This window comes from Mercenaria mercenaria, chromosome 6 (assembly GCF_021730395.1).
Source record: "Mercenaria mercenaria strain notata chromosome 6, MADL_Memer_1, whole genome shotgun sequence".
In the NCBI taxonomy this organism is placed as follows: domain Eukaryota; kingdom Metazoa; phylum Mollusca; class Bivalvia; order Venerida; family Veneridae; genus Mercenaria; species Mercenaria mercenaria.
In genome coordinates this window covers 58,093,061-58,118,793 of record NC_069366.1, presented here as the reverse complement: position 1 = coordinate 58,118,793, position 25,733 = coordinate 58,093,061, and the positions used below count along the sequence as shown (strand labels likewise).

At 36.0% G+C, this 25,733-nt stretch overlaps 1 protein-coding gene across 4 annotated transcripts in view; it reads left to right on the top strand.

Annotated features, from left to right (window-relative positions):
• The window catches only part of LOC123548797 (uncharacterized), a 67,347-nt gene that overhangs the window by 24,393 nt on the left and 17,221 nt on the right, over window positions 1-25,733 (top strand). For all 4 annotated transcript variants that reach the window (XM_045336341.2, XM_045336340.2, XM_045336342.2 and 1 more), the window contains 10 exons: window positions 2,769-3,093; window positions 4,959-5,169; window positions 12,134-12,271; window positions 13,440-13,711; window positions 14,366-14,887; window positions 18,600-18,761; window positions 19,063-19,216; window positions 20,940-21,222; window positions 22,234-22,503; window positions 25,547-25,674. In XM_045336341.2, the coding sequence (XP_045192276.2) occupies window positions 3,000-3,093; window positions 4,959-5,169; window positions 12,134-12,271; window positions 13,440-13,711; window positions 14,366-14,887; window positions 18,600-18,761; window positions 19,063-19,216; window positions 20,940-21,222; window positions 22,234-22,503; window positions 25,547-25,674 (2,234 nt within the window). In that variant the 5' untranslated portion in view covers window positions 2,769-2,999. The remainder of the gene's footprint in view (window positions 1-2,768; window positions 3,094-4,958; window positions 5,170-12,133; window positions 12,272-13,439; window positions 13,712-14,365; window positions 14,888-18,599; window positions 18,762-19,062; window positions 19,217-20,939; window positions 21,223-22,233; window positions 22,504-25,546; window positions 25,675-25,733) is intronic.

Below are 25,733 nucleotides of genomic sequence, written 5' to 3'. Positions count from 1 at the left end.
CCTTTCCCCGGATTGCACCAGATGTGTAAGAAAAAAATGGGTTTTGCGAATTTGTTACGTTTTAAATCTAATGCATTTGTAACAGAACCTTAATTAATTAACCTTATTAGAACCAGAATAAAACCGTAAAAGCTTGTATTTTTTTACCTCAGTCTTCCGGACTGTTACGATCTTTTATGAACTGTAACAGATTTATTACAGATTCCTTATGGATGTATTATCCGTGGCAAAATTTTGAGCATGTTCAAAACTTCTACAACGTTGCCCCTGGATGCCCCTGATTGATGCTATCTGGAACTCATCCGCAAGCCCATCCTGGGGACAGTGTGATTCTAGCTTTAAAAGGGTCACTAATTTTGAATCATTGTTTTTATATGCTCATTTTGATATAAGTGGCAAAGGGTTTGGATTTTTGACTGACAATGATAAAACTGGAGTTTTTATTAAAGGTTTGGTAGGGTAATATTAATATTATAATTATTGTTTAGTGAACTGCCAATGGTTTTAAATTCTGTAACTAGGGTATTATTAGACTCTGTTTAACTTTTGGTTATATATGAACGAAAGCTACAACTCAAACCATGCAACTCACAAATTTAGAAAATTGTGATTCTCTAACATATATATTTAGCTGAGAAGTCGCAGATACTTAAGAATGCCTTTTCTACCAAAATCCATCAACCACCACTGAAAAGCATATGGTATGTAAACAGTTCGTTTATAAATCTGAGTCAGACACAAAGAAATGTTCTTTGTGTTTGTTTTAGGGTGAAAAAAGCTTAATGTGTGGTAAATGCAAAAAAAAAAATCTTGTGTTTGACATAATCTAATATATAGTGTAGATAAATGGTGTTTTTTATACTAAGTGTTGTCTTGTCTAGGTTAGATTTTTTTTGTCCATGTCTATCTACCTGTAGGTGGCAGTACTTGCATATTGTCTCATTGTTTGGCATACTTATGGGACAAGTGTTGTTTGGCACACTTATGGGACAAGTGTTGGCATTGTAGGCTGTGCTGTTGTTTAACCTTTAGCCTGCTGTGCAGGCTGATCATGGTCTGCACTGTTTGCTATTCAGTCAGTAAATTTTCAGTGAACACCTCTGGTGCTGATAGATCAGTCCCTTTTAGAAATTTAGCAAGGTAAAGGTTAAATATATTGCCAAAAAAAAACATTTTAAAAATGCATTATTTTTGAGATCACTTATTCATAATGATGATGACAATGATGATGATGATGTGGAGGAGATGGAAGACACAACAGTGCTGATGACTGTGTTAAGCTTATTTGCAAATGTTTAAGTAATGCTCAGACTTCAGGTGTCCTTCATGAGAGTCTTGCTGGGGAAACAACTGCCATTTTATAGAGAAAATTTAAATTTGTAATTTTATGTTAAAAACAAATATGAAGCAGTTGTCCAAACAAAGACTATGCATAATTAGCTTGTTAGAAAAGTTAATTGTTGCATCAGAACCATAAAGAGAGTTAATAAAAAGAATGGATTCAATCATACTTTCTAATATGTTAATCAAATATTCAAACCTATGGGGGCCTCCGTGGCCAGTGGTTAAAGTTATTGACTTCAAACCATTTGCCCTCATCGATGTGGGTTCGAAACTCATTGGGGCGTAGAAATTCTCAGTGAGGAAGCATCCAGCTGGCTTACGAAGTGTGGTTCTACCAGTGCCCGCTCGTGATGAAATATGCAAGGAGGGGCACCTGGGGTCTTCCTCCACCATTAAAGCTGGAAAGTCGCCATATGACCTAAAATTGTGTCGGTGCGACAATAAACCCAACAAAATAAATAAATAAATCAAACCTATGACAAATATATGAGGTAATGATTACCGAAATTAAAAAATTTACAAGAAATTGATATATTTTATGTTCATAACAAAAGATGCGGCAGGGCAAAGATCTCTAAATGTAGGTTTAGTGTCCCTAAATTTGAAACATTCTAATGCAAACAGAGTATTTAAATACACTTAATATTCACTTAAATTTGTTATCGTCACAAATTCTGGCAGGGGCACGTCCACTTTTGCCACAGTATGGTTATTGGCGTGACACCCACACATCACCAAATTTACAAGATACCATATTGCTGAAAGTTGGTGATGATTTTAAACTTCATGTAATTTATTTAAATATTTCTACATTTTATTGGGTGTATCTTCCTACAGTATAAAAGTTTGTAACGATCCCAGCATGGATATATATTTTGCCTACAATAATAATGCTTAAACTGGCTGTAATCTGCATTTAACAAGTTTGAGAAATACAGTAATATTGTAGTATTAAAGGCCAAACATTGGGTTTTCATCCTTTTTTTTGTATTATAGAAAAAAAAACATAATCTCTAGATATTTGCATTATCTTTAAAGTGACTCATTCTCCATTCAACTTCCTTTCAAAATGTATTGATGTAAAAACATCCATATTGAAACTGATATATATATATATATATATATAATATGAGTTTTTGCAATGCATCTCTTCAGTACCAAAAATATGTTTTGATTGGAGATAAAAAAGACCAATTACTACAAAATTTTTATTCTTTAATACAGACTTTAAGTTTTACCTAAAATGTCAAATGTACTTTTTTAGTTAAAACTCAGTGTATGGGAATTATAGTGACATTTACATCGAAAATCATTGCTTTTTTCCCCTCAATATATATGAGGCATTTTAAAGCAAATAAATAAATAAGGATATACTTTGGTAAGAAATTATTTTTCATTACATGTATTTTATTTTGTATTTCCAGAAGTGCGAAAACCCGTTTATTTACAAACAGACAAACAGTTTGACATTCAGGCTAGAGAGGAAGTGTCTGTATATATACAGGATTGTCGGATTTACAAGTGATTTGATTTAATTCCGTGTGGGTAAATAAAAGTTCCCTCTGATTAAAAATGATTTTTGAAAAGTTCTTTGATATAACATGAGGATATGTATCATGACAGAAAGAAAGCAAAGGATTGGCTAATGTGTTACTATGGCAACAAAGGATTATGGGATATGGTTTTTCCTGTTGTTGTTGTTAATTCGTCCAGAAGATGTCCAGTGCAGATGTTTGAAGGATAAACCTGGTAAGTATTTTTTGAGGTTTGCTATCCAAAAAATCAAGTATTTCCAAAAGCAGCTGTCTTTAGGATTTAAACCTGTAAACTACATGTAGAAATTCCAACACAGCTTCAATTTTACATTTTAGTCATGTATTTCATTTGTTTGTTTGTTTGTTTTGGGTTTAACGTCATGTATTTCATATTGAATATTTAAATATATAAATTGAAATATTTGACATTTGTATTACAATTTTAAGCTAATAATGGGCAAGGCATGTGTTCTCCCAGGTCATTTTGCTGCTGTACATTACAGAAATTTCTGTTGAAAAATGGTATTTAAGGTCCATCAAAACAAAACATCATGATTTTTATACTAAAAGGTAAAGGTAAGTTTTATTTACCGTCGCTTGGTGAAACAATTAACAAAAGCTCTATAAAGCTTTTCTGCGACCCTATATTAAGAACAGTTAAAACCAATTATACCTCACCCCCAGCAATTTGCTGGTACCCATTTACAGCTGGGTCAACTGAGGCAATCGTGATAAAGTGCCTTGCCCAAGGACACACCGCAATTGGAGTAGCCAGGATTGGAACCAGGGGCCTTCACCTCCGTAGGAAAGCGTCTTGGCTCTCTCGACCAATGCGTCCACAAAACGTCCATACTGTCAAAATGGAGGCAAATAGTTGAGGCTCTCTCCATCTGTATGTTTGTTTGTCTGTCCATTACAAGCACTATATGTTGGCTCTAACTTAATTAGTGTTTTTGGTGGGGGGAGGGGTTGTTGGGTTTCAGACTCTAAATTAGACAGTTTTGATGATATGGTGACTTTTCTAGCTTTTGATTAATGAAAATGCAAGATGCTCCCCTGGTCATTGTTTCAAGCTTGGATGGGTACGGGTACCTGAACGTAAGCCAGCTTGATGGCTTCCTCACATTAAGAATTCTACACCACCTCTGTACATAAATTGTTTGTCCATCCATCCATCTTGGCTATAAATTTAGTGATTCATACTTAACAAAAATGTTACACATGATGAAGGAATGGTGTGTTGTGTGTTAGGTCAGTGCCTCTAAGGTCAAGGTCACAGGCAATGACCAACTGAAACCCTTAACCCTACCCCTTAGGAAAGGGAACTACACTTTGGGTCACGTTTCACTAAGTGACATCTCTTGCTACGTGTTTGTTATTCAACAAAAACAGTTTGCGATTCCCATGTTTATTGCACTTGTTTACATTTTCTGATGATTCATTACAAAGCGCATTATGTACATATTTAGAACCACAGAATAATACAGTAGACCTGCATTGATACTGATATATTGATGTTAATGACATAATGTACAGCTGAAAATCAATATATCAATATTCTAAAAGGATTGAGATCACCAGAAGTTTAATGATTTGTTTATTGAATGTACTTCACTACAGTACAACCTGTCTAGAGCTAACACTGCTTACAACCTGTCTGGAGCTTACTCTGCTGTATTTGTTGTACAGAAGTTGTTGCTCCAGAGATATACAAAGAGTTAAATAGGACAGAAAATATCTGCAGATATACTATACTATAAATTAAGGGTGTTTGTGATACATAATGTACTGGGCTTTGACCTTGAAAGTTTAGACTTTTTGTTAAAGTAAAGTTCTAACCATATGCTTGCTCTGACGCTGCTGTTTAACATTATTGAAATTTTATTTTTAAAAAATGTTCTTAAGATGGTAGACCCATAATAATCATCATGTTTCCTCTGTATTTGATTTCAGTATTCTTCGGTCATAAATGTAGAGTTCGTATGAAGCACTTGTTTCTGCTACAACTCGAGAATGCTGAAGTTATATCCTAAGGAATCGTATTATTGAACTTTCCACTACCTTAATTTCTAATTGCAGCAGTCCAGTATAAGAGGCATTTGTTTTACCATGGAGAGAGTATACCTATTGTTCTGGAGACCTCTAAGAGGGCGTCACATAACATCACCAACCACATCCTGAAAATCTTGCTCGAGGAAGAAGTGGGGTATGAGAAGGTGGAAATTAGAACAAAGGACTCAATGAATGCCACAGCCATTATGAACAGGATCTCCGGCTGTCCTGAAACTGGGTAAGGACTTTATAAAACTTTGATGATAGATTGCAAAGCTTATGTACAGTTAATGAAGGAAGACGTACAATTACCCACTGTTTTATAAGGCATACTGACTTCAACCAAGTGAAGATTAGGTCCCAGAAACATTTGATATGAGAGCAGATGAAGTACTGTTACTTGTATTTGACAGATGTGTCCCCCACCTCTATGCCTGTGGATGCAGAATTCTGTTATGTTGGATCAGACTGTCTTGCTGGCTTGCAGAGTATACTGATGGCTCTACCCAGGTGCCAGTGCAACATTATCATTATACTGGTAGTGGCAGACATGTCAGTTGTCCAGTACTCTTTGATTAACTGAAGTAATAAATTTGCTGTAGTAATACAGTGTAGAATCATTAAATTTTGCTGGCACAAAATTTTGAAATTTTGACCTAAACTGCTGTTTCATTGGCCAGTTTCGAATTATGAACAATACAGATTAATAGAAGTTTATTTGTTCTTTTGAGATCAGTTTTCCTGGACTTTTACAAAATCTGAAAATCCACAAAAAATATGTGTACCATGAAAATAACTGATTTCACAGTAATCAAATTCTAACTCATTAGGGCTGTCATTCAGTTTAATACATTATGTCTTCTTAATCATTTCTCTATCCTTGATGTTACCTATATTAAAGGCCCCCACTCCCATTTTTACTCATGCGTCTTGTCAATTATCCTACCAGACAGCTCTTCACTTTGAAGTTATAAAACTCTTCACAAAATGAAAAACAGTTTTGAGTGATTAATCTTCGAGATCGCAACCAGTATATATAAAAAGGTAGAAACTTTATCAGATGCATTAAACTGGCCTCCTGATTCAATTTATGGTTTATTAATTGCACAAAGTAGCATTTCAAGATTGATCAGGTAGAGCAGGTCTAGTTTTTGCTATATAATTACCAAATTATTTCATTTTTAAGGCCAAAAGAAATATTATATACAATAATTTCTTGTGTTTGGAATTCCTTTGTCTTGTAGAGTGTTTTGATTGGTTAGAAACCACGCTTTCATTTTATGGTTTATGTGGGGACGTTCTAACTTCTTGCAATGGATGAAGACACAGTTTACTGGGTGCTTGTCAATGAATTATTTAGGCACTGTCAGGCTGTCACTGTCTCTGCATACCAGCTCTAGGCTTTATTTTAGGCAAAGCTGGGTACTGGTCGACTGTCCTTTAATCCAGAAGGATGGCTTCCTGACATCAGTGCCATCAAAAGGTATCGACGATATTTATGCTGGAGCAGACATTAGATGTTTGATCCACATTTTTTGAAACAAGTTTTTTTTCTAGATTTCTCTTTTTAAAAATATAAGACAATACCATTGCTATTATACATACAATATTTTATATAGAACTCTGAGGGTTTATATAGAACACTGAGGGTTTATATAGAACTCTGAGGGTTGTAAGATAGGAACTGTTTAAATTTTCAAAATACCTTTATTGGGTTTGAATTTGCACCCCTCCCCCCACCCCCCAATACACACACACAGACACAAACACTTGAGTTTTAAAAAATGGACTTTATCAAAGCAGAGATACCATTTTAATTATTTGAAATTTGTTTGATTGATTTCCTTTGTTGCAATATACAATTTAACAGCTGGAAACACCTGTTCTTGCTTTGAAAGTCTTTATAGTCAAAAACAACGTCATCTTGTGTTACTGAAACTGTTAATGATTGACATTTGAGGTTTGTGATTTCATGATTTTCTAAAGATGAAAAGATTTCTTTGCTACATTATTGTATTGAATCAGTCTGTTTTGGTACTCTGACTACAGTAAGTCAGTCTATTGGTACTCAGACTACAGTACGTCAGTCTGTTGGTACTCTGACTACAGTACGTCAGTCTGTTGGTACTCTGACTACAGTACGTCAGTCTGTTGGTACTCTGACTACAGTACGTCAGTCTGTTGGTACTCTGACTACAGTACGTCAGTCTATTGGTACTCTGACTACAGTACGTCAGTCTGTTTTGGTACTCTGACTACAGTACGTCAGTCTGTTTTGGTACTCTGACTACAGTACGTCAGTCTGTTTGTACTCTGACTACAGTACGTCAGTCTGTTGGTACTCTGACTACAGTAAGTCAGTCTGTTGGTACTCTGACTACAGTACGTCAGTCTGTTGGTACTCTGACTACAGTAAGTCAGTCTGTTGGTACTCTGACTACAGTACGTCAGTCTGTTGGTACTCTGACTACAGTACGTCAGTCTTTGGTACTCTGACTACAGTACGTCAGTCTGTTGGTACTCTGACTACAGTAAGTCAGTCTATTGGTACTCTGACTACAGTAAGTCAGTCTATTGGTACTCTGACTACAATAAGTCAGTCTATTGGTACTCTGACTACAGTAAGTCAGTCTATTGGTACTATGCTTTTGAATTTTTATCTTAAAAACAGATGAAACAGCTTTCCAAATAGATGTTATGCATATATTTACATGATGAGAAAAGCACTACTTTTAATATTGCACATGAACTGTTATAGTTAAAGCAATAAAGGGAGGTAATAAAAAACAATAGATTCAATATAACACTCTAGTGTATTCAGCAGTATTCAAAATTTTGACAAATGTTAAGAAAGTAATTATCAGAAATAGGATTTTCCAAGAAATTAATGTATTTAATGTTCATAACGGAAAATGTGGCAGTCACATTTTAAACAAAGACATTATGAGCCTTTAATTACAGTGAAGTAGTCTTTTGTTGACTCTGACTACAGTAAAATAGTCTTTTGTTGACTCTGACTACAGTAAATCAAATTTTTGGAACTCTGACTACAGTCTTCAGAACCACTTGACCCAGAATGTTGAAACTTTATAGGATGATTGGACATGCAGGGTAGATGACCCCTGTAGATTTTTGGGTCACTTGCTCAAAGGTCAAGGTCACAGAGGCCAGAACATGAAAAACCTTTTTTCCAATTAATAACTTGAGAACCACTAGGCCCAGAATGTTGAAACTTAGTGAGATGATTGGACATGCCAAGTAGATGATCCCTATTGCAGCCAACCATCAGTGTCTCTTTGAATTTTGCTCCTGTCCCCTATTGACTTCTTGCCTATTACTACATGTACTATGCATTGGAGGAGACATGGGCTTTTCTACAAAAGCATCTTCTAGTTCTGACTACAATAATTCTGACTACAGTAAATCAGGTTTAATATAGTCATTCTTAAGCAGTGAAATAGTCAGTTGTTACTGTAGCTACAGTTAATCAAATTAATCAGGTTATTATTAATCTGCCTATAGATGACATCTAAAATGAACAAGATTACATGGTAACAGTTAATTAATGAAATATTTTGAAGAGCCTTATGTAAGATGGATTAATATTTGGTTAGCAAAATAAGCATAGCTCATAATGTGGATGTCTATATAGCTACATATTCATTATATATCAAAAGAAAATGTATTTCTTGTTCACTCAGGTGATGCATTTCTGCTTTATGAAACAGATGACTATATTTTAAGGGTAACTGTTTGATGTGAAGTAAAACATTTTCACAAGGAAAGTTTATTGCTAGAAATTAAGTAATGATTTCATGTAATTATATGGTGCACCTGTATCCTAGTAAATTATACACCTTCCTTTGATGAGACACAAATTTCATTCAATAAAGTATAGCGAAAACAATGCTACCAACCTTTTTGTCTTTATGTAGGTGGCACCTTCATGATAGCATAAATAACAAAGGTGCTATGAAAATATCAAGCCTTTGGAAAGTAAAAAGGTGCTGCCTGCCTTTTTTCTATATTTAGATAGCACATTTTTGTACTGGTATGTTTAAATTCATCTTACCAGCATTATTAAATACAGTTAAACACCAATTGTTGAAGTTGCAAGGGGATTAACAAAACGCTTATGGGCTTCAAGTGATATAGACTTAGAAAATACCAGAGATTTTAATAGCTGCGTAACATGAGAAAAACTCCAGTTACCCGTTGGTGTTCAAGCTAGCAGTTTCACTACACCTTTCCTCTCTCAGGCTGTTTTTCATATAATATTTTAATAACTATTCAAATTCAAAATTATTTGCAGATTATCTGATAACATTTTACTGTATTGAGTTGTCAGCAAAGACCTGTCAACAAATCTTGAGGTTGGACTAGTTCATGTAGTACTATGGCATGGTGCCATATTGGAATCTAAGTCAACAAAAAGCTTGTATACATACTCATCTGGGTCAATGACTGCACTCAATTCAATAGCTGTTCAAATATGCACTTCAATCAATGTATATACCAAACATGGGCAATATAATATGTCCAACTGCAGAGAATAACAGGAGAAAAAACCTACACATGGGTTGAACTAGTAAATAAAATAAATTGAATCTGGCTCTTATCTTATAAAACTAACTTTGAAAAACAGTCTTAGATTGCAAGCTTACCATTGGTCAGTCAGCAGCAACCAGTCAGATGCTGGAGTAGTTAGATTGGTCTTCAAACACTATTTTGAAACTTTCCCTATCCAAACTAATCCAAAAACAGATTAAGAAAGACTTCAGTTCTCTTATTTTTCTGTAATTCTTTTGAAAAGTTAAAAGATTATGAATGCAGACCTAAATATAGCTGTAATTATGATTATCTTACCTTTATTCAAAGCTAGTACAGGGATTTACAAGTGCATTAACCTTTAGCCTGCTGGCGGCAAGTGGTTCTGCCTTTGCGACCAGTGCAGACCAAGATCAGCCTGCACATCCGTGCAGTCTGATCATGGTCTGCACTGTTCGCTATTCAGTCAGTAAATTTTCAGTGAACACCCCCTTGAATGATAAGTGGTACTGCCCAAATTGAATGATGGACCAGTCTATTTTAGAAATTTAGCGTGCTAAGGGTTAAATTTGTGGACATTCTAACTCTGAGATTATTATCATAGTACATATTTAGATACTCTGATAATGATAAAACATTAATGAAATGTACATAATGACTTATGAAAAATATTTTGCCCTTGAGGAAAGTATTTCGATAACAAAGAAAGGTTAAATTTAGTGTAAATAAAAACACTGTGACTTAAACTATAGATGTGGCATTTTCAAACAGCTGTAGCAAGAGCAGCAGGCAAAAATGAAATCTGATAGAATAAGAATACTATTTTAAGTTGATTTAGGTAGTTCGGTAGATGAAAAAGAAACAGAAAGACAATGTGTCAAATAAGACTGATAATTCTGGCCCTTAATTACATTGCATCAAACTTAATTACTTTGCATCAAATGTAATTAGTCCATGGCATAATTACTATTTTTTAGTCATCTGATTTTTTGAAAAAAAATAAAAATGGATTATTGTATACTGAGGTTATCGGCAGACACGTCGCGTGTGCCATTTAAGTTTATTTAGCGCAGCTTTTCTCCTAACATCAACCAAAGCTAAGCTTAAAACTTGGACATACTATCGTTCACCCATTCACATAACATTGAACCCTGTATAAAAAGATCTTAATCGCATAATTTTAATAGCAAGAAAAATAATATGGCTTCCTTTTGACTTTAGAAACTGACTAGAACTTCTGGTTAAGTTTAGTTTAGGTCAACTTTTCTCTAACATCAAAGCTTTTGGCTTTGAAACTTGAATACTGTTCACATCTAAGAAATCCCTTACATCAAGAAAAATACTCCATCTTTGTTTTTGCAAGAATTTATTGCCCCTTGGACTTAGAAATCATGTTTCTTGGTTAAGTTTTAGTTTAGGTTGCTTTTAATCCTAAACTATTAAAGCTATTCCTTTATATACTTGCACACTTTTTCACCACATAAGTGACCCTGACGCAAGAAATAACCCATCTGCTTTTTGCAAGATTATGGCCCTTTGGACTTAGAAAATATCAGATTCTTGGTTAGATTTTATGTTTAGGTCAACTTTTTCTCTTAAACTACAAGCTATTGCTTTAAAAACTTGCAACTCTTTTTTCAATCATAAGCTGACCTGTTCATAAACAAACATACTCCATCCTGTTTTGCAATAATTATTGCCCCTTTTGGATTAGAAAATCCATTTTCTGTTGTATATTTGTATTAAGTCAACTTTCTCATAAATAACAAAGCTAATTGCTTTAAACTTGCAAACGTTTCACCATCATAGTGACATGTACATCAAGAAACATAACTCTATCGTGTCTTTTGCAAGATTGTGCCCTTTTAGATCTTAGAAAATCCATGGGAGGTACAATATTCTATTATACAAAAAAATCAGATGAGCGTCAGCATCCGCAAGGCGGTCGCTCGTGGAATAGAGAATCTGTATTGTTTTTATCTGTAAACATAATCTTCTTTCAAAAAAATGGAAACATTGTTGGTTCATCAAAGGAGACAACTGTTCGACCCAAAAGTCTCATTTTAACCTTATGCTGCTCTGCAGTGATTCTGCTTTGCGACCATGAGACCAAGATCTTGTGCACATCATGCAGGTGATAATGGTCTACCTGTTCTATTCAGTCAGTAAATTTTCATTGAACACCCACTTGAATAATAAATGGTTTTGCTTAGAAATACAGCAGGGTAAAGGTTAATAGAAGAAAAATAACTATAGAAGTATTTCTTTTTGCAAACAGAAAGTGTTCTGGAAGTAAGACCTGAACTAGTAAACCAACGGTTGAAAGTTAAGTCACATAGCTAAAGATTTCTGTTACATCAATAGTTTTCAGATGTGACTTTAAATGTCCCGTGCAAGGAGGAGAAGCTCTTGGAATTGGAACATCTTCTGAATCTTTCACCATTCTCTAAAATGAAGTAAATTATTCTGGCAGAGTCGTTCATGTAAGTTGTGGCTATAAGTAAACTTGGGTCCAGTTACATGTCTCCCACTGGGGATCTAACTCATGATCTTCAGGTTGTCTTGCCACTTAGCTGAAGGACGTGGAAAACACTTTTAACTTTAGACCAGCTTGTTTAAACCAGATTGATGTTATGAGTGTACTTTTGTTACAGGTGTTTGGACTCTACGATAAGAAGTAGACCCGAGACAATGGTTAATACCGAGGTGTGGATGATGGCTGGATTCAGTAGAGTTCCGTGGACAAGTCGAGGAAATGTAATAGATCTTGGACCACTAGGGCCATTTGGAAGGTTTGTATACTATACAAAATTATGCATGCTTATCTTCTTCAGCCATCTCAGTGGGATATCATTTTGATCAAGACATACACTAGCCTAAAATGAAATTTCAATAACTAACAGTAAATTTGTATTATAGAAAATCTATACTGGTAATATTGATTTTTTTATAGCTTTTGTAGTTGTGAGAACCTGTGTTACTGCAAAGTTTACTTGAAATACAACATCCTGACATAAATAGAGAAACATGTAATTTTTATACGCCAGAAGGGACGTATTATGTTATGACGCCACTGTCCATCCGTTTGTCTGTCCATTAGCAGTTTTGTTTCCGCTCTGTAACTCTTGAACCGCTCGAAGGATTTCAAAGAAACTTGATACACAAATGTTCACCACATGGAGATGACATGCAGAGCGCATGTTTCAGAGGGCTCGCTTCAAGGTCAAGGTCACACTTAGGGGTCAAAGGTCATATGACTTTGTTTCGTGTCCGCTCTGTAACTCTTGAACTACTTGAAGGATTTTAAAGAAACTTGGCACAAATGTTCACCACATTGAGACCACATGCAGAGCACATGTTTCGGATGGCTCACTTCAAGGTCAAGGTCACACTTAGTATATTGCGCCATATTGCGGTGCTCTTGTTATTGTTTTCGACACCATTTTAATGCAGTAGAAATATTCTCTTTAGCATATATGGGCCGTTATTTATCAACACTTAAAGTCTGAGTCTTAGCCTTAAGAATAGAAAATGTTCAGTTTGTCATAACTTTGCTAAATGCAGATTTGTACTGACCTATTTGTAGCTGTAGCATGCATATTCGTGGAAAGTTTCATCACAACCTATGCTAAATTAAAAATGACGGAGCAAAAAGAAAATTAAGCCGCTTACTTTCAGGCTCAAAAAGTTGATGAATACAAGCCCTGAACAATTTATTTCAGTGTGTGGGTTACTCAAAGTTAAATTTTCTCCCGACAAAAATAGGATGATGTTAACATTCACATTTTCTATCTTGTCTGTTGGCACTAGAATGCACCATTTTTACAGTTCTTGAATTCTCGGTTTCCTATAGTAGGGCTAGCAATCAAGTCTCTGTTAATATATATGCATTATATGATATATGATTTTAAAATTGCAATGCATATTCTTTGTGATTGAGACTTGTTTTTGATATTCCAGGTTGGGTTGGTTTATGCCGTCGAGCACCGTGGATCGTCTGTGGAAAGACAACATCATTGCCGATCACTGGAGGGCACTGAATCTTCCGGCTGTGATTCGAAACTTTACTCTAGCGGAACAGATTGATCGTATTAAAAGTTTGACACATACCGGTGATCCGACTCATAAATATTACTGTAACAGCGGAGACTGTGTTGAAGGAATCTACTATGGCCCCAAGTGCAGCCCAACAAACATGTATACATGTGCTACATTGCTATCAAGCTACCCAGGTATAATTAAAACATGTTTCAAGTTACAATGGAATAAACTTGAAATACGAAATAAAAAAAGTTGTTGCAAAAATCATCCAATAATTATGTAAATTTTAATCTATAATTTACAAGTCAGTCAGTCAGTGCTATTTGACTACATCTCAGATATTTCTTGAAAAATATATGATAAACATACTATTAGGGGCCTTTATGGCTGTCCGATTAAGGTCACAGAATTTGAATCACGTGCCCCTAACCTGTGAGATGTGCGTGGGTAGTTCTGTAAGGAAGTTATTCATTCAGAGGGCAAGTTATTCTACCCAGGTGCCAGCCCAAGCCTGAAGCTGAAAAATGTGAGATAAAACCAAAGAACACAATCAACAGTACCTATAAAATGAGAATGTCAAGAATGTCCCTCGTCTAAAGACTACTAAGTTTTTCAGTAAATAAATATTTATTTATACCCCATCTTCTCAACATCCTAAAGGGAAACAGTTAAATAACAGTTAGTCTTTCGTAGTTTTTGGTTTTAACTTTCTCATAAATTTTAAATGATAGCTGTTAGTAAAGTTAGAGAAAAATATTACAAATTGTGTCATTAATTTTCAGTCTGTTGTGGAGAACTTTATTGTTTAGTTTTCTGTTAAACAGAAGTTTTATACATAATTTCAGATATGGATATGGGTGCATTGAAAGCCCAGGTACGAAATCTAAGTCTCCCAGTCAACATAGCTTGGATAGGGCCTAATCTTAGAGAATTTGTTGACGAACGTGTGAGCAGAAATCTTCCGGTACTGTTCTTCAGCTGGGATCCAAACATTTTAACTGCAGGGAAACTTTTTACAAGAATTAAATTCCCATTATGCCAAAATGACCTAACCCGCCTACCGATGGACTGCGATTTTGGCTTGAACCAGTTCACAAAAGTTGTGTGGTCCAAGCTAAAGACGAGCATTCCAGAGGCATATCATGTGATATCGAAATTAAAATTCCACCAAGATGAATACATCAGGTTATTACAGATGTTCAGAAGTTATTCTTACGCAGATGAAATTGCATGTGCCTGGATTCAAAATCACAAAAAAATCTGGAAATTATGGTTGCCAGACAATTTATCCAACAAAACGAGAATCTATTTAGGAGGACTTTTCCCACTTACAGGGCAGTACTGGATGGAGCCAGGGCTTGTTCAAGGTAAATATGTCCAAAAATAGGTCATTTTCTTGTGTAACAATAATATACCTATGATTCTCTACTATGAATTTATTTTAGGGGATGTTTTTCATAACACTACAGAATTTTAAATTTTATTACATGTGATCATTTGACATGATATTGATAAAAACAGAATCATGAATAGCTTTTGATATCTGAACATTTTTAGCTCACCTGTCACAAAGTGACAAGGTGAGCTTTTGTGATCGCGCAGCGTCCGTCGTCCGTCCTTGCGTGCGTAAACTTTTGCTTGTGACCACTCTAGAGGTCACATTTTTCATGGGGTCTTTATGAAAATTGGTCAGAATGTTCAACTTGATGATATCTAGGTCAAGTTCGAAACTGGGTCACATGCCATCAAAAACTAGGTCAGTAGGTCTAAAAACAGAAAAACCTTGTTACCTCTCTAGAGGCCATATTTTTCACAAGATCTTCATGAAAATTGGTCAGAATGTTCACCTTGATGATATCTAGGTCAGTTTCGAAACTGGGTCACATGTCATCAAAAACTAGGTCAGTAGGTCTAAAAATAGAAAAACCTTGTGACCTCTCTAGAGGCCATATTTTTCAAAGATCTTCATGAAAACTGGTCAGAATGTTCACCTTGATGATATCTAGGTCAAGTTCGAAACTGGGTCACTTGCCTTCAAAAACTAGGTCAGTAGGTCAAATAAAAGAAAAACCTTGTGACCTCTCTAGAGGCCATATTTTTCATGGGATCTGTATGAAAGTAGGTCTGAATGTTCATCTTGATAGTATCTAGGTCAAGTTCGAAACTGGGTTACATGCGGTCAAAAACTAGGTCAGTAGGTCTTAAAATAGAAAAACCTTGTGACCTCTCTAGAGGCCATATTTTTCACAAGATCTTCACGAAAATTGATCTGAATGTTCATCTTGATGATATCTAGGTCAGTTTCGAAACTGGGTCACATGCCTTCAAAAACTAGGTCAGTAGGTCTAAAATTAGAAAAACCTTGTGACCTCTTTAGAGGCCATACTTGTGAATGGATCTTCATAAAAATTGGTCAGAATGTTCACCTTGATGATATCTAGGTCAAGTTCCAAACTGGGTCACGTGCCATCAATAACAAGGTCAGTAGGTCAAATAATAAAAAAACCTTGTGACCTCTCTAGAGGCCATATTTTTCATGGGATCTGTATGAAAGTTGGTCTGAGTGTTCATCTTGATGATATCAAGGTCAGGTTCAAAACTGGGTCACATGAGCTCAAAAACTAGGTCACTATGTCAAATAATAAAAAAAGACGTCATACTCAGTTCAAAACTGGGTCATGTGGGGACAGGTGAGCGATTCAGGACCATCGTGGTCCTCTTGTTTCAGGATCTCTTTGGTTATCTGAGACACTGTTGTTTTTTCAGTGTGCATAGGTGCAATGTTCAGCACAGTTTTTATGAAGAAATACATTGGCAGTAATACCTGGTCATTATGTCTCCCACCACACAGTGGTGTGGGAGACATATTGATTAACTCCTGTCTGTATGTGTGTGTCTGTCAGTCTGTCACAAAGCTTGTCCACACTCTAAGTTGAACATTTCTCATCCGATCTTCACCAAACTTAAACAAAATGTATTTGCCAATAGGTCCTCGGCCAAGTTCGATAACTAGACAAATCTGCCAAGACACCTCGGAATTATGGCCCATGAAACTTGTAAGCCCACCGTCATCAGATGGTGGGCTATTCAAATCACTCTGCGTCCGTGGTCTGTCGTCCTTCCGTCCGTCCGTCCGTCCGTCAGTCCGTCCGTCCTTCCGTCCGTTAACAATTTCTCGTTATTGCATCTCCTCAGAAACTACCTGGGGGATTTTGACCAAACTTTGTCAGAATGATGTATTGGTACCCTAGTTGTGTCCCCCTGAAAATCAGACTGGTTCAACAATTTTTTAGTAAGTAATGGCCCTTTGTTTATTTCTATAATTTACATAGATTTATATAGGGAAAAACTTTGAAAATCTTCTTGTCCAAAACCACAGAGCCTAGGGCTTTGATATTTGGTATGAAGCATCATCTAGTGGTCCTCTACCAAGATGATTCAAAGTATTTCCTTGGGGTCTAATATGGCCCCGCCCCGGGGGTCACATGGTTTATATAGACTTATATAGGGAAAAACTTTGAAAAACCTCTTGTTCAAAACCACAGAGCCTAGGGCTTTGATATTTTGTATATGACATCATCTAGTGGTCTTCTACTAAGATTGTTCAAATTATCCCCCTAGGGTCAAATATGGCTCCGTCCCGGGGGTCACATGGTTTACATAGACTTGTATAGGGAAAAACGTTGAAAATCTTCTTGTCCAAACCACAAAGCCTAGGGCTTTGGCATTTGTAATGTAGCATCATCTAGTGGTTCTCTACCAAGTTTGTTCAAATTATCCCCCTAGGGTCAAATATGGCCCAGCCCTAGGGGGTCACATGGTTCATATAGACTTATATAGGGAAAAGATTTTAAAATCTTCTTGTCAATAACCTACAACATTCAAATTTGGACCACATGTATGGTTTTGAGTGGCAAGATGAACCTTGACATGAGTTGACCTTGATTTTGACCTAGTGACCTACTTTCACATTTCTGTAGCTACAGCCTTCAAATTTGGGCCACTTGCATAGTTTTGTGCTCTGAAAAAAACTTTGACCTTGACTTTGACCTAGTGACCTACTTTCACATTTTTGAAGGTACAGGCTTCAAATTTGGACCACATGCATAGTTTTTGTGTTCTGAATTGGAATTTGACCTTGATTTTGACCTACTGACCTACTTTCACATTTCTCAAGCTACAGCCTTCAAATTTGGACCACATGCGTAGTTTTGTGTACGGAAACAAACTTTGACCTTTACATTGACCTAGTGACCTACTTTCACATTTTTGAAGGTACAGGCTTCAAATTTGGAACACATGCATAGTTTTGTGTTCCGAAATAAAATTTGACCTTGATTTTGACCTAGTGACCTACTTTCACATTTCTCGTGCTACAGACTTCAAATTTGGACCACATGCATAATTTTGTGTACCGAAATGAACTTTGACCTTAAGATTGACCTAGTGACCTAATTTCACATTTCTGTAGCTACAGGTTTCAAATTTAGACCACATGCATAGGATTGTGTACCGAAACAAACTTTGAACTTGACATTGACCTAGTGACCTACTTCCACATTTTTGAAGGTACAGGCTTTAAATTTGGACCACATGCATAAATTTGTGTTCTGAAGTGTAATTTGACCTAGATTTTGACCTAGTGACCTACTTTCACATTTCGTCCTTGAAATTGATTTAGTGACCTACTTTCACATTTCTCAAGCTACAGCTTTCGAATTTGGACCACATGCAAAGTGTTGTGTACGGAAATGAAATTTGACCTTGAGCTAGTCAGTAAGTCTTGAAATTTGGAACACTCAAAAATGGCACATTGGTGGGCACCAAGATCACTTTGTGATCTCTTGTTTTTGATAATCAAAGCACTCAAAGTCTGATAAGGCAGTTAAAGTGCATGGTTGACTCATATACTACTATTCAGATGATTAGGCAGTTGTGGGAGACATATGCTTTTCTCAAAAGCAGCTCTAGTTTTATCATGATTTTAATATGTACAAAACAGCATTCTGAAAGTGTATCCTTTGTGATAGTTGATAACATATGATATTCAGTTTTAATATGTAAATTATCTTGTTTCAGGTGGTGAGTTAGCCCTGGACCTGATCAACCAGGATCCGACTATTCTACCTGAACACCAGCTTGAACTGGTTGTTAGCAACAGTGAATGTCTACCGGATGTTTCTATGAAGGCCTTTATAAAATACATCACAAATGCTACAGTGCCTATAGCCGGAATACTTGGTAAAAATTTGTTTAATTGGTAGTATTTCAAACAAACGTTTTTTTTCCTTCCATTACATTGTCAAGGTCATTTAGTGGGAATCACTAATCTCTTAGAATAGTCGACTAAATCTTTGAAATAGTTAAATAATTTCATAGGAGGAAGCAATCTGGTTTTATTGCTGTCCAAGGTTTGATCGTTCTAGCCTGGTAACCACCTAAGATATATAAAAATGTAGAAATGCACCTGAAGTTTTCAAATTACAGGCGATTTGATATTAACTGACAATACGATAATGGACAAAAATTTTCTGATTTTCAGGTCCAGGCTGCTCTGATGAAGCCGGGCCCATCGCAGCTTTATCAAGACATTTTAACATGCTGGTAATTAGCTATGGAGCAGAAGCCTCGTCATTGTCGGACAGACAGAAATACCCGTACTTTTACCGGACCATTCCACAGGTGGACCATCACAAGTAAGTTTTATATCATTGTTATTTTTGGCCTATTCTAGTAATTTTTGAAGCATAATTTATGTACATGTATGACCAAAACAAAGCAATTTTCAGTTTAACCAAAGATGAAAAATTTTGCAGAGAGGCAGTACAAAGGCTGCTGTAGTAGAACACATCATTTTCCACCTTTTATTGACAGACATTTTTAAAATATTTATTTTACTAAAAGATTGAAATATCTTGTGAACACCCAGATCAAACGTCTTTGAAAACTTAAAATCATGTCTTCAGTAGTGAAAGCTTTTTTTAATCTTACATGTAAATAAAACATTTCTTTTTATTTCAAAATTTTGTTTTTCATGACTTTAACCAAATTCTGTCCACTTTAAAGTTTTGTACCAGTGAAAAACAAAATTTTATTGTGAAATTACCATATATAATATATTTAATTTTAGTTTTTAGCACACCATCATCAGATGGTGGGCTATTGAAATCACTCTGCGTCTGTGGTCCGTCCTTCCGTCCGTCCATCAGTCCGTCCGTAACAATTCTCGTTATCGCATCTCCCAGAAATATGAGGGGATTTGACCAAAAACTTGTCAGAACGATGTATTGTACCCAGTTTTGTCCCCTGAAATCAGACTGGTTCAACATTTTTGAGTGGTATGCCCTTGTTATTTTTGATCACTTACATAGATTTATATAGGAAAACTTTGAAACACTTTTGTCCAAACCACAGGGCTATAGGCCTTTGTTTTGTATTGAATCATTAGTGTCCTCTATTAAGATTGTTCAAATTATCCCTAGGTCAAATATGACCCCGCCCTTGGGGGTCACATGGTTTACATAGACTTATAGGAAACTTGAAAACCTCTTATCCAACCACATAGCTTGATATTTTGTATGTAGCATCATCTAGTGGTTCTCTAAAGTTTGTTCAAATTATCCCCTAGGGTCAAATATGCCCCGCCCGGGGTCACATGGTTCATATGACTTATATAGGGAAAAACTTTTAAAAATCTTCTTGTCATAACCTACAACATCAATTTGGACCACATGTATAGTTTATGATGGCAAGATGAACTTGACAAAGTTGACTTGATCTTGACCTAGTGACTTCTTCACATTTCTGTAGCTACCAGCCTTCAATTGGACCACATGCATAGTTTGTACAGAAATAAACTTTGACCTTGACAATGACATGTGACCTACTTTCACATTTTGAAGGTGCAGGCTTCAAATTTGGACCACATGATAGTTTTTGTTCAAGATAATAATTTGACCTTGATTTGACCTAGTGACCTTCTTTCACATTTCTGTAGCTACAGCCTTCAAATCTGGACCACATGCATAGGTTTGTGTACAGAAATAAACTTTGACCTTGACATTGACATAGTGACCTAATTTCACATTTTTGAAGGTGCAGGCTTCAAATTTGGACCACATGCATAGTTTTGTGTTCTGAAATGAAATTTCACCTTGATTTTGACCTAGTGACCTACTTCCACATTTTAAGCTACAGCTTCAAATTTGAACACACATGCAAGTTTTGTGTACAAATGAACTTTGACCTTGATTTGACCTATGACTACTTCAATCTTATTCTGACATTCAAAAATTGGCCACATGCGGGATAACAGTTTGTGTCCAAGAACGACCTGTTTTGACCTTTGTTGAATATTTCACTGAAAAAACATGTGATAAAATGACAAACTTTATGAAGCTTTCAATTATCTGTTTACAGGTTTGTGTATGAAAGTTTCTTCAAAGCCATGCACTGGAAACAGGTTGGTGCTATTTCCGAGGGTGGTCACGAATTTCCCAATTACCATCTCCTGCTGCAGGAGCATTTGCAGCATTCAGGAATATCAGTGGTTGTTAAACGTAGACTGGTGCGCAACTTTAATCTAAATGAACTTGATGTGTCACAGATATTTGCTGATCTGCGAGCACAGAATGTTAGAGTGATTATCGCCGACGTATTTGTGTTTGCTGCACGAGCTGTGATGTGTGAGGCTTGGAGACAGGTTAGTTGCCATGCTATTTGCAACCAAAATATTATTGCTGTCTCATACATTGAATGCATGAACTAATATATCAAGAGCTGAATGGTAAACTTTCATGACTCTTTCTTTATTTAATATGAGGTACGAGTTTTCTGTTCAATCCTCGATACATACCCGAATTTCAGTTATCTATGTTTATACTGTGAAATTGTCTATAGAAACAGCAATATCATGAGGACATGAATTTGTGGATTCTACATTTTATGAACTAAGCAGAAAAAAGAATTTTATAATTTTATGAATATTCTCTTTCGTGGATTTATTGTACAAGTAAACACACAGAAATTAAGACCTTGTGAATATTAAGGATTTATTAGTAACTTGTCTGGCTACCTCTATTCAGTAGAGAAGGATTTTGGGAGGCTAGTGGTTGAAGTCACTGAATTTTAATAGTTTGCCCCTTCATCTAAATGGGTCAGAAACCCAGCTTGGCTTGGCATGTAGAACATGCTCAGATGAGGAAGTTGTCCAGCTGGCTTGTGGAAAGTTTGGTGGTTCTATACAGTTGCCTGTCAGTGTTTGAAATAATGTCTGTTTTGGTACCTCCACAATTAAAAGATGGAAAGTCACCATATGACTTTAACTGAGTAAATTCTAAAAAAGTTCAAAACATCTAAATTAGAAGATATCAGATATATATTTAAAAAGATAAATGGAAATTTTAGTTTCTTGTCGCTTTTAAATTTTGATGAAATCTGTGAAAACTATTTCTTCTTAAATAAAGCTGATTTCACTGTAACACATTATAATATTTGTTTAAAACTTTATAGACTGTGAAATGATATCACATGGCTTCTACAAAATTTTACTTCAGTGAACAAATAAAAATCCCATTCATTCAGTTGAAAGCCACAAAGTCGTGTCTCCTTGAAATTGTTGTTTTTGCCTAAACCACAGAATTCCTGCACACAAAATTAAAGGCTTTCACAGCACTTTGAAAAATTCAGTTCACAATTTTTTAATTTGTTGTAGAGGATGACTGCACATGAAGGTTATGTTTGGTTTTTACCGTCCTGGTATGCCAAGCATTGGTGGGACGTGGATTACTACAACAGTCCACCGAGCCCCGGAGATAATCGTCCGCAGGAACACATACCATGTACTACAGAAAATATGGAGTATGCGGTAGATGGACACTTCATTTTGCAGAAGACATTTTCTGATCCGGACAACACACGTGTTGTCGGAGGGATTACCATCAAACAATACAAAGACCTGTACAAGTTACGTGTAGGAAAAGCGGTAAGTCGTGTCATAAAGTAGTCAGACAAAGTTTATAATTTGTTTGACCAAAAGTCTATTCATTTTTTTTTTTGAAAATTTGCTGTAGCCTTGAATATTTGGACTAATGAAATCATTAGAATGTTTTGAATACTTTATAGCGCAATAAGTTTTGCTTTATTTGCTGTTAAACTTTAGTATACATATATTCTTTATGCAATGCACTCAAAATGTATAATTTTAAGTCAAAGTCAGTATTCCAGACTTCTACACTTTTTCTTTTCCCTTAATCATTCTGTAAGGTTAGTCAGATATATGTTGAAATGATAGACAGTCTTAATGGTAAATAGGGTACATTTGTATTTTTAGCCCACCATCATCAGATGGTGGGCTATTCAAATCACTCTGCGTCCGTGGTCCGTCGTCTTTCCGTCCGTCCGTCCGTCCGTCCTTCTGTCCGTTAACAATTTCTCGTTATCGCATCTCCTCAGAAACTACCAGGGGGATTTTGACCAAACTTTGTCAGAATGATGTATTGGTACCCTAGTTGTGTCCCCCTGAAATTCAGACTGGTTCAACAATTTTTTAGTAAGTTATGGCCCTTTGTTTATTTCTATAATTTACATAGATTTATATAGGGAAAAACTTTGAAAATCTTCTTGTCCAAAACCACAGAGCCTAGGTCTTTGATATTTGGTATGAAGCATCATCTATTGGTCCTCTACCAAGATGATTCAAATTATTTCCCTGGGGTCTAATATGGCCCCGCCCCAGGGGTCACATGGTTTATATAGACTTATATAGGGAAAAACTTTGAAAAACCTCTTGTCCAAAACCACAGGGCCTAGGGCTTTGATATTTTGTGTGTGACATCATCTAGTGGTCTTCTACTAAGATTATTCAAATTGTCCCCCTAGGATCAAATATGGCCCCGCCCCGGGGGTCACATGGTTTACATAGACTTATATAGGGAAAAACTGAGAATCTTCTTGTCAATAACCTACAACATTCAAATTTGGGCCACATGTATGGTTTTTGAGCGGCAAGATAAACCTTAACATGAGTTGACCTTGATTTTGACCTAGTGACCTACTTTCACATTTCTGTAGCTACAACCTTCAAATTTGGACCAGGGCTTTAATATTTGTAATGTAGCATCATCTAGTGGTTCTCTACCAAGTTTGTTCAAATTATCCCCCTAGGGTCAAATATGGCCCCCACCCTGGGGGTCACATGGTTCATATAGACTTATATAGGGAAAAGCTTTTAAAAACTTCTTGTCAATAACCTACAACATTCAAATTTGGGCCACATGTATGGTTTTGAGTGGCAAGATAAACCTTGACATGAGTTGACCTTGATTTTGACCTAGTGACCTACTTTCACATTTCTGTAGCTACAACCTTCAAATTTGGACCACATGCATTGTTTTGTGCACTGAAAAAAACTTTGACCTTGACATTGACCTACTTCCACATTTTTAAAGGTAAAGGCTTCAAATTTGGACCACTTGCATAATTTCGTGTTCCAAAATGAAATTTGACCTTGATTTTGACCTAGTGACCTACTTTCACATTTCTCAAGCTACAGCCTTCAAATTTGGACCACATGCATGGTTTTATGTACCGAAACAAACTTTGACCTTTACATTGACCTAATGACCTACTTTCACATTTTTGAAGGTACAGGCTTCAAATTTGGACCACATGCATAGTTCTATATTCCGAAATAAAATTTGACTTTGATTTTGACCTAGTGACCTACTTTCACATTTCTCAAGCTACAGCCTTCAAATTTGGACCACCTGCATGGTTTTGTGTACTGAAACAAACTTTGACCTTTACATTGACCTAATGACCTACTTTCACATTTTTGAAGGTACAGGCTTCAAATTTGGACCACATGCATAGTTCTATATTCCGAAATAAAATTTGACTTTGATTTTGACCTAGTGACCTACTTTCACATTTCTCAAGCTACAGCCTTCAAATTTGGACCACCTGCATGGTTTTGTATACTGAAACAAACTTTGACCTTTACATTGACCTGGTGACTTACTTTCACATTTTTGAAGGTACAGGCTTCAAATTTGGACCACCTGCATAGTTCTGTATTCCGAAATAAAATTTGACCTTGATTTTGACCTAGTGACCTACTTTCACATTTCTGTAGCTACAAGCTTCAAATTTAGACCACATGCATAGGATTGTGTACTGAAACAAACTTTGACCTTGACATTGACCTGGTGACCTACTTTCACATTTTTGAAGGTACAGGCTTCAAATTTGGACCACATGCATAGATTTGTGTTCTGAAGTGAAATTTGACCTTGATTTTGACCTAGTGACCTACTTTCACATTTCTCAACCTACAGCCTTCAAATTTGGACCACTTGCATAGTTTTGTATACCGAAATAAACTTTGACTTTAAGATTGACCTAGTGACCTACTTTCAACTTTCTCAAACTACAGCCTTCAAACTTGATGCACATGGATAGTTTTGTGTACAAAGAACTTTGTCCTTGAAATTTATCTAGTGACCTACTTTCACATTTCTCAAGCTACAGCTTTCGAATTTGGACCACATGCAAAGTGTTGTGTACTGAAATGAAATTTGACCTTGAGCTAGTCAATAAGTCCTGAAATTCGGAACACTCAAAATGGCACATTGGTGGGCGCCAAGATCACTCTGTGATCTCTTGTTAACTTAAAATTCATGACATACCTTAACTTACCCCATAAGATCAAATGACCATTGGGTTTCTGATCAGTTACAAGGGAATGCTTGCATCTACAGTTGTCAGTCTTCCTAGGATTCTTGCCTGTAGTCAGTTGATGTTGCTATGGTTTTGAGCATCAGTAGGTGAAAGGTCACAATGACCTTTAGACTGGAAGTGGTTTCCAATCAATACCGAAAACTGCTTGAGCTGCAGTAACAGTGGTCAAAATTCTTGTGGTGATTTTCTGTGGTCATTAGGTTACCCATATTATTTAAAGGGGTAGAAAGGTGCTCTACGAAGAGCTTTTGTTCTTTCAATTCAATACATGTATTTATTTTTTGAAGGACTTTGATGAGACACCATTTGCCTCCTTTGTGTATGATGCTGTTTGGACATATGCTAAGGCCCTGGACAGATTGCTGAGAAGACGTCCTGGGGCCCTGGAAGATATCCACTCAAATGATAATACAAAGTGAGTATTTTGATGTTTGGGACTATCTGTGTTTATTGTTTTCTTTCGGTCATGTACTT